The sequence below is a fragment of the Mandrillus leucophaeus genome, unplaced genomic scaffold (genome assembly GCF_000951045.1).
Source record: "Mandrillus leucophaeus isolate KB7577 unplaced genomic scaffold, Mleu.le_1.0 Scaffold676, whole genome shotgun sequence".
Lineage (NCBI taxonomy): Eukaryota > Metazoa > Chordata > Mammalia > Primates > Cercopithecidae > Mandrillus > Mandrillus leucophaeus.
Genome location: NW_012107319.1, coordinates 2,035,596 through 2,045,121, shown reverse-complemented (window position 1 = coordinate 2,045,121; position 9,526 = coordinate 2,035,596). Strand labels below are relative to the sequence as shown.

Genomic DNA, 9,526 nt, shown 5'->3' with positions numbered 1-9,526 from the left:
TGAGGAGATAATAAAAGACTAAAAGTTAAAAGATCTGGAAGACTCATATTCTTTTTCACTGGCTACTGTTTTGAAAAGAGGCTGTTGGCTTTTGATTTTTCTTTTGGGTTCTTTCTACATCAACCAATTCAAACAGGTCTGCTCTCAAAGAAAACAAATCAAAATTGTCAAGACCTGTGAAGCGTGAAAAATAAATTGCTTTTTCCAACTCCAAAAAGCACCAGAAAAGCATTAATTTTGATCTTCTTTTATAAACCTCTATCCCCTACCCTCTAATCTATAGATTTCACAGAATATTTATATATTCTTCTGTATAATACATGTCTTATTAATAAATTGAATTGAACCTGTAATACAACTAATATTTAAACTAGTGTTATTTTGGAGTTGGACTAGACACATATAAAACATTCAAGTAGGATGACACAATTTCCTGGGGCTGCCAGTATAAAATAAATAGTCCAGTAAGCTACATCTACCATGCCATTAATGACTCTGTCCTTTTAGTTGGTGGGAGCACAGGCTTCATAAAAGAAGAACATGAAGCAGTAGAAAAAGACAGCCTTGCAAAATGCTGCCAGATACAAAACATTCTATCATAAAATTTCTCATTGAACTGCAGTGGCGAGAGTGCTTCTAATATCCTTTTAACACAACGAAGACCTACATTTCTATGCTCGGCTTTCTAAAGCTAACTTAATTCTGTGGTTAAAACAGCTCCAGGTAGCACTTGTTCTTATTTTTTTTTTAAAAAAAAAGGACTTGTGGTTTTGCAGTCCATGGATAAAGTGGCAGGCAATCATCAGATTCCTGTTGAGAACTACAAATGATGAAGGGAGTAGCAGATGGTTTCAGAAGGCAGAGATTTATAGGGGTAATTTGTAGTGGAATAATACTATTTTCTGAACTAGGTAATAATAATTCACCAAGACAAGTAAAAGTTTAGATAGTATCTCATTTAATTATATGTTGCTAAATATTCCAAGAAATCTTTGACTCAGAAGACTAAAATGAAAACTCAGTTGACGTTTTTAGTTTCTGATGATCTGATCCTGTTTAATCCTTTTCATCGTGATGCAGTTTTTCACATGATTAAAAACACGGTGCTGCTAAGTCTAGTTTTCTGAATACAATGTCCTCTTTTTAATTTAGTTAGTATCTGATTCAAAAGGATAAAATAAAAATATCCCTCTTTACCAGGAAAAGAAGACAGAAATACACTAATACTTTTCACATATTCCAAGGTAATAGATGAGGAAGAACTATGTTTCAAACCGGGTTTCCTGAGCACCCCAAATCCTGTTGGTGAGTGAGTAGAGCCCCGAGAGGAAATTATTATGTAGACGAGGGTATCCACAATGGCACTGCTCCACAAGGCATACGTGCCAGGGATCATCAACTTCACCTTACTCCCTTGACAAAAGCAGGCAGAGAGAACAGGGCATTGGTCTCATATGTCTGTAATCATCCACAATATTTATTAAATTCTATTGCTGGCACTCAAAGGAGGGAGTTACTACAAGTATCACTATTCATTGCTGAAGTTAATTAATTTACCGAATCTATTTGGTAATTCACAGCAACCACATAAGTAATAAGGTATGGAAGTTGGAGGGTAAAATAAACACGTTATATGTACAATCTTCTTGCTTGGTAATTGTCTATTCTTCATGAACCTGTCCCCAGAGTAATGGCAGCAGATAAGATGTGCCACTATTTTACATAATAAAATATCCCTATTATTCCTTAATAAATATAACTGGCTATACAAATTTTGTTTCTTTTAATTCCCAAGTCACAGTTCCCTCCGGAGAGTCTGGTGCCACTCAAAGGTGCCTGATGTAGAATAACCAAAAACAGGTCAACTCTTTAAAAAAAAAAAAAAAAAAGGTAAAGAAAAGTTTAAACTCTTCATTAGTGATAAGCAGTGTGTTGGATATTCCAAATGACCACTTTAAAAACTGCCAGATACAAAACATTCTATCATAAAATTTCTCACTGAACTACAGTGGCGAGAGCGCTTCTAATATTTCCCTTTTAACACAACGAAGACCTACATTTCTATGCTCGGCTTTCTAAAGCTAACTTCATTCTGTTATGACATACGACTTTCCCAATTATACACAGACACTGTCACATACACTTTGATATTTATTAACAAAAATGGTCCAGAAAAGGATTGAGTCAAAATTACAAAGTGATAAGAGTTAAAACAAAAGTTGTTCTTAACTGTATTATAGTTTCTGGGGGACTTTAACCAGTCCCAAAAGCTATTTTTATCTCCTAAAACAGGACTTAAATGACATCACTCAAGTGATAGATTTTAATATAAATTCTTCCTCTTTCCTTTTGTCAAAGCAAAATATAGTGAAGGTCTTTGTTTTTACCTCAAACCTGCTTTCTGTAGATGGACTGGGATGCAGTGAAGAGAGAAGTTAAATAAAAAGGTTAAAAAAAAGAAAGGTCAGGCACAGTGGCTCACACTTGTAATCCCAGCACTTTGGGAGGCTGAGGTGTGAGGATCACTTGAGCCCAGGAGTTTGAGATCTGCCTGGGCAACATAGGGAGACCCCCACCTCCACAAAAATTTTTTAAAAAAATTATCTGGGTATGGCATGCACACCTGTGGTCCCAACTACTTGGGAGGCTGAGGCAGGAGGATCACTTGAGCTGGGAAGGTCGAGGCTACAATCAGCTGTAATTGTGTCACTGCACTACAGCCTGGGTGACAGAGTGAAACCCTTTTTCAACAACAACAAAAGCAAAATCTTAAAAACAAAATGAAGGCTATTGAGGATAAAGGGTTACAAAACTGCCTAAGAATCTTCACTAAAGTAATCTTCCAGTCCTTCCATATCCATTTCCAGAGAGGAATTTAAAGAGGCCAGAGCAGATGATGCATCCTTGGCTTTCTGGATACTTGGTTTGGGTTGAGGAGTTTCTGGTTGGATAGGCTCCTTCTTTATGTCTTTACCACCATTTAGAATACGTTGGCTCTCACAAAAGAACTGATTAGGATGATTCAAAGAAAAGCCACAATCATCCACCTGTAAAGGAAGGAAATTTATATTGCATTAATACATGGCAAAGCTATAAATATATGAGTTTCAAAAACTGGTCCTAGTCCTTGTTTATAACTTAATACCTGAAACATGGATTCTAGTTGTACACATTCTAACACTTAATCAACTACTTACACCATTTCATTCAAGGAGAGCTTCAACCATTACCCAAACTTTAATGGCTCCCACATTTATATTTCTAGTCTGAGCCTCTGTGTTTGGATCCAGTTCCCTATCTAGTTTCAGTCCCTTATCCAACACCTACTCAACATCTAAGATTGCTCAAAGGCAGCTCACACCCAATAGGAAACGTATCCTTTCCCCTCTCCCCATCCTTTGCTCTCAGTGACTGGTATCACCATTCATCCTTGGGGCATACTAGACACCTTTCTCTCACCTCCCCAGTCCCCAACTCCCACCTGCCACCTCCCATCTACACCATGCCTTCAATTCTGGCAATACCCAAAACATTACCAATTCTGGTTGACAATTACATCGAAATAAAAACTTAGAAATAAAACTGTGTTTGGAATAGAAACCTGTGTGTGTGTGTATGTGTAAGTGTGTATGTATGTGTGGGACACTCTGTGTTAGTGAGGCACAGGTTAGGGATCTGTGTGATCCATTATTGTATCCCCAGTTCCAAGTAAAAGGCCTGTCACATTGTAGGCCAATAAATATTTGTGTTTTTTTTGTTTTTTAAGTGATCATAAAATCACTTTTGATCATTTCGATGCTGGTCCCTGATACCACTTGTGTTTTAGAGCTTACTTGTAAGTCTGGCATATGCAATCTCATTTAGTATGATATAAACCGAAAAAGCAACCTAAGTCAATGTAATTCTTCATTCTAATCTTGGCGTTTCCTTGGTCTTCTTACAGAAAATCTCTTCTTGTAAATTTAACTGCCTGAATACAAACATGCCTAGTTCATAACTTATGTTATTTTTTCTCAAATACTATCATTAAACTTTAACTTTGAGTATGATTTCAAATTATGCACTATAGTAATCTCTCCTTACATGCAGTTTGCTTTCCACAGTCTCAAATCCCTGCCTTCTCGCCTTCTGCAGTTGGAATTGACAACAAAAATATCATTTTGCTTGAGTGAGTGACTGCTGGTTTCTTTGGTGGTATTTTCATTTATCAAGTTTTTGGAAACTGAGAAGTCATTCCATTTCTTTTGTTCATCTGTCTTCTATTAACTAATCCTTTTATGTCTCACCCTTCATACTGAAGTGACTTGCACACTGTAGGTATCTAATATTTGGTGAGGTGGACCCAGAAATAGTGTATACCAGTGATAATTTTGCATATTTAATTAAAGCCTTACTATATAAAAGACTGCGTTATAAACTATTCGCTATTCAGCATACAGGAATACATTTGACTAACTCGAATTTCCAGTCCAGTAAGTTATATACTTAAAAACCTCTACCAAGAATGGAGAAGTGATGAGGGTCACAGATAAAGACCACACTCCATAGTAGAGAGAAATTTCGGCTGAGATCAAGGAAGGCTTTGAAAGAGAAGCGCTATTTGAGTTGGGTCTGGAAAGATGCAGAGAGTGAAAAGCTGGGATGATGAGGGGAAAGGCAATATTTGCAGCAGGACCACATGAGCGAGGTAAAGAGACAATGTCCTGGGAAAGCAAATATGAAATAGTTCACATAGCCTAATATGAAAGGCACATGCAAGGAAACAATAAGGAATGAGTTTGGAAAGACAGGCAGGGGGCAGTCTGAGAGAGCCTTGAAAATCTGGGTAAGTGGTCAAGATCTAAATCTCTAGGCAACAGAGAGTGACCAAAAACCCTTAAAAAGAGATGTGGTGCGACTGAAGTTGTGTATAATCTTATAGCAGATTAAAATGAATTGGCCAGGAAAAAAGGGGTTGCTGCTATGGTCCAGAATGAACCCTACTGGTGGACGGACCAACAGACAGAGACATAAGTCTTTTCTGGTAACACTTATTTAAGTACCCTAGGAATCTCTGATTCTCTTTTGCCAGTTGTTAATACATGTTAGGCTAATTTTACAGTAATTCCACTGTGTAACAGATGGAGAGTATACAGACTGATTTTAAAAGTTATAGATCATTAAGAACAAATTTTTATCTTTGCTTTATTTTTTTAACTTAACTGCTTGATTTCAAAATGTTTCCGAAATCTTTTATATCTATAATTTTGATTAACAATGGGATCATTTATGAACTTCTTTATTATATTCAATTTTCACCCAATTCATTAAAAATCCAATATAAATTTTGCATTTTGCAATGTGTTTCACAAAAAGTAAATTTGTTGTCTAATACATTTTAATCAGAAGGCTTTCTAGTTTGTAAACAGAAAACCAGAGATTAGAAAGACCTTGGGGAATCCATTAAATTGAATCTCCTCCATGTACAGAGGCCTAAGGAGAATAGATAGTTTATTCAAAGTCATAGAATTAGTAACTGGTTTTGTCTGAATTAAAATTCAGGCCTTCTGACTAGATCATTAGTTGCTCTGAAATCTGTTTCAAGAGATTGTGTGCAAAATCAAACTGATAATGATATCTCCATTATAAATTTTATTTCTAGAGAGAAACTTGGCTATAAAGATTGTAAAAACATAGTTGTATTTTATGCAAAAATAATCTAATATCTTACGCTATAAAAATATGTTAGGATTTTCTATACCTCGCTTCAAGTTGTCAGTTAGCAATATGTTTATTAGACTTCAATGTGCACAAAATGAAATAGGGTAATCTTTTTAAAGTCTGAGTTTCTTCATCTATGAAATGGAGATAACAGCGTTAAGTCATAGGGTTGCTATGGGAAAAGCAAATAAAAATGAATGTAAAAGAAAGAGTTGTTAGTTCTATGAAATCTACATTAAATATTTTTAAAGACTCAAGAAAGGCAAGTCACTTAAAAAAAAAAAAAGGTTGAAGTCACAGAAGGAGAGGAAGAAAGATCCTATTGCTTTGCATATCAAGTTCCTTTTCTACTTTAAGGAATCCAAGTTGGAAATTGCTGATGCCGTACTATGGGTATAGTTTATAAAAGAAAGATAAAATCAAATTCCAAACACTAAATGATACTCAGAAGACCTTGCCCTAACAAATAAATGGCATTCAAATGTCTTAAGTTTAAGATATAATATTTAAGGTATGTGCATATCTTTAGTGAATCCCCATTTAAATTATTATTTTTTAATTATACTTTAAGTTCTGGAGTACGTGTGCAGAACGTGCAGGTTTGTTACATAGGTATACACGTGCCACGGTGGTTTGCTGCACCCATCAATCCGTCATCTACGTTAGGTAATTCTCCTAATGCTATCCTTCCCCTAGCACCCCCACCCAAACAGGCCCCGATGTGTGATATTCCCCTCCCTGTGTCCATGTGCTCTCATTGTTCAACTCCCACTTATGAGAGACAACATGCAGTGTCTGGTTTCTGATCTTGTGTTAGTTTGTGGAGAGTGATGGTTTCCAGCTTCATTCATGTCCCTGCAAAGGACATGAACTCATACATTTTATGGCTGTATAATATTCCATGGTGTATATGTGCCACATTTTCTTTACCCAGTCTATCATTGATGGGCATTTGGGTTGATTCCAAGTCTTTGCTGTTGTGAACAGTGCCATAATAAACATACGTGTGCATGTGTCTTTATAGTAGCATGATTTATAATCCTTTGGGTATATGCCCAGTAATGGGATTGCTGGGTCAAATGGTATTTGTGGTTCTAGATCCTTGTGGAATTGCCACACAGTCTTCCACAATGGTTGAACTAATTTACACTCCCACCAACAGTGTAAAAGCGTTCCTATTTCTCCACATCCTCTCCAGCATCTGTTGTTTCCTGATGTTTTAATGACCACGATTCTAACTGGCATGAGATGGTATGTCATTGTAGTTTTGATTTGCATTTACCCTATGACCAGTGATGATGAGCATTTTTTCATATGTTTGTTGGCCGCATAAATGTCTTCTTTTTTAAAGTGTCTGTTCATATCCTTCACCCACTTTTTGACGGGGTTATTTTTTTCTTGTAAATTTGTTTAAGTTCTTTGTAGATTCTTGTTATTAGCCTTTTGTCAGATGGATAGATTGCAAAAATTTTCTCCCATTCTGTAGGTTGCCTGTTCACTCTGATGACTGTTTCTTTTGCTGTGCAGAAGCTCTTTAATCAGATCTCATTTATCAATTTTGGCTTTTGTTGCCATTGCTTTTGGTGTTTTAGTCATGAAGTCTTTGCCATGCCTATGTCCTGATTGGTATTGCCTGGGTTTTCTTCTAGGGTTTTTATGGTTTTAGGTCTTATGTTTAAGTCTTTAATCCATCTGAGTTAATTTTTGTGTAAGGTGTAAGGAAGGGGTCCACTTTCAGTTTTCCGCATATGGCTAGCCAGTTTTTTCAAAACTATTTATTAAATAGGGAATCTTTTCCCCATTGCTTGTTTTTGTCAGGTTTGTCAACGTTCATATGAAATTTAAAGTAGTTTTTTTCTAATTCTGTGTAGAAGGTCAATGGTAGCGGCTGAGGCACGGTGGCTCACACCTGTAATCCCAGCACTTTGGGAGGCCAAGGCGGGTGGATCACGAGGTCAGGATCGATCGAGACCATCCTGGCTAACACAGTGAAACCCTATCTCCGCTAAAAATACAAAAAAATAGCTGGGCGTCTGTACTCCCAGCAACTCGGGAGGCTGAGGCAGAAGAATGGCGTGAACCCGGGAGGTGGAGCTTGCAGTGAGCCGACATTGCACCACTGCACTCCAGCCTGGGCGATAGAATGAGACTCCACCTCAAAAAAAAAAAAAAAAAAAAAGGTCAATGGTAGCTTGATGGTGATAGCATTGAATGTATAAATTACTATTGGCATTATAGCCATTTTCATGATATTGATTCTTCCTATCTATGAGCATGGAATGTTTTTCCATTTGTTTGTGTCCTCTCTTATTTCCTTGAGCAGTGGTTTGTAGTTCTCTTTGAAAAGGTCCTTCACATCTCTTGGAAGTTGTATTGCTAGGTATTTTACTCTCTTTGTAGCACTTGTGAGTGGAAGATCACTAATGATTTGGGTCTCTGTCTATTAGTGGCGTATAGGAATGCTTGTGATTTTTGCGCATTGGTTTTGTATCCTGAGAGTTTGCTGAAGTTGCTTATCAGCTTATGAAGTTTTTGGGCTGAGACAATGGGGTTTTCTAAATATACAATCATGTCATCTGCAAACAGAGACAATCTGACTTCCTCTCTTCCTATTTGAATATCCTTCATTTCTTTCTCTTGCCTGATTGCCCTGGCTAGAACTTCCAATGCTATGTTGAATAGGAGTGGTGAGAGAGGCCATCCTTGTCTTTCGCCAGTTTTCAAATGGAGCGCTTCTAGTTTTTGCCCATTCAGTATGATATTAGCTGTGGGTTTGTCAAAAAATAGCTCTATTTTGTGATAGGTTCCATCAATATCTAGTTTATTGACAGTTTTCAGCATGAAGTGGTGTTGAATTTTATCAAAGGCCTTTTCTGCATCTATTGAGATAATCATATGGGCTTTGTCATTGGTTCTGTTTATGTGGTGAATTACGTTTATCGATTTGTGTATGTTGAACCAGCCTTCCATCTCACGGATGAAGCTGACTTGATCATGGTAGATAAGATTTTTGATGTGCTGCTGGATTCGGTTTGCCAGTATTTTATTGAGGATTTTCACATTGATGCTCAGTAGGGATAGTGGCCTGAAATTTTCTTTTTTGTTGTGTTTCTGCCAGGTTTTAGAATCAGGATGATGCTGGCCTCATAAAATGAGTTAGGGAAGATTCCCTCTTTTTCTATTATTTGGAATAGTTTCAGAAGGAATGGTACCAGCTCCTCTTTGTACCTCTGGTAGAATTTGTCTGTTAATCTGTCTGGTCCTGGGCTTTTTTTTTTTGGTTGATAAGCTATTACTGCCTCAATTTCAGAAATTGTTATTGGTCTATTAGGGGTTTGACTTCTTCCTGGTTTAGTCTTGGGAGGGTGTATGTGTCCAGGAATGTATCCATTTCTTCTAGGTTTTCTAGTTTATTTGCATTTAGGTGTTTGTAGTATTCTCTGATGGTAGTTTGTATTTCTGTAGGTTTGGTGGTGATATCCCCTTTATCATTTTTTATTGCATCTATTTGATTCTTCTCTCTTTTCTTCTTTGTTAGTCTGGCTAGCAGTCTATTGATTTTTTTGATCTTTTCCAAAAACCAGCTCCAGGATTCATTGATTTTTTGAAGGATTTTTTTGTGTCTCTACCTCCTTCAGTTCTGCTCTGATCTTAGTTATTTCTTTTCTTCTGCTAGCTTTTGAATTTGTTTGCTCTTGCTTCTCTAGTTCTTTTAATTGTTATGTTAGGGTGTCAATTTTAGATCTTTCCTGCTTTCTCTTGTGGGCATTTAGGGCTATAAATTTCCCTCTACACACTGCTTTAGCTGTGTCCCACAGATTCTGGT

At 36.9% G+C, this 9,526-nt stretch overlaps 1 protein-coding gene across 2 annotated transcripts in view; it reads right to left on the bottom strand.

The window, feature by feature from the left end:
* Positions 1-2,138: 2,138 nt before the first annotated feature.
* The window catches only part of PRIM2 (primase, DNA, polypeptide 2 (58kDa)), a 400,616-nt gene continuing 393,228 nt past the window's right edge, over positions 2,139-9,526 (bottom strand). For both annotated transcript variants that reach the window (XM_012002075.1, XM_012002074.1), the window contains exon 14: positions 2,139-3,047. In XM_012002075.1, the coding sequence (XP_011857465.1) occupies positions 2,817-3,047 (231 nt within the window). In that variant the 3' untranslated portion in view covers positions 2,139-2,816. The remainder of the gene's footprint in view (positions 3,048-9,526) is intronic.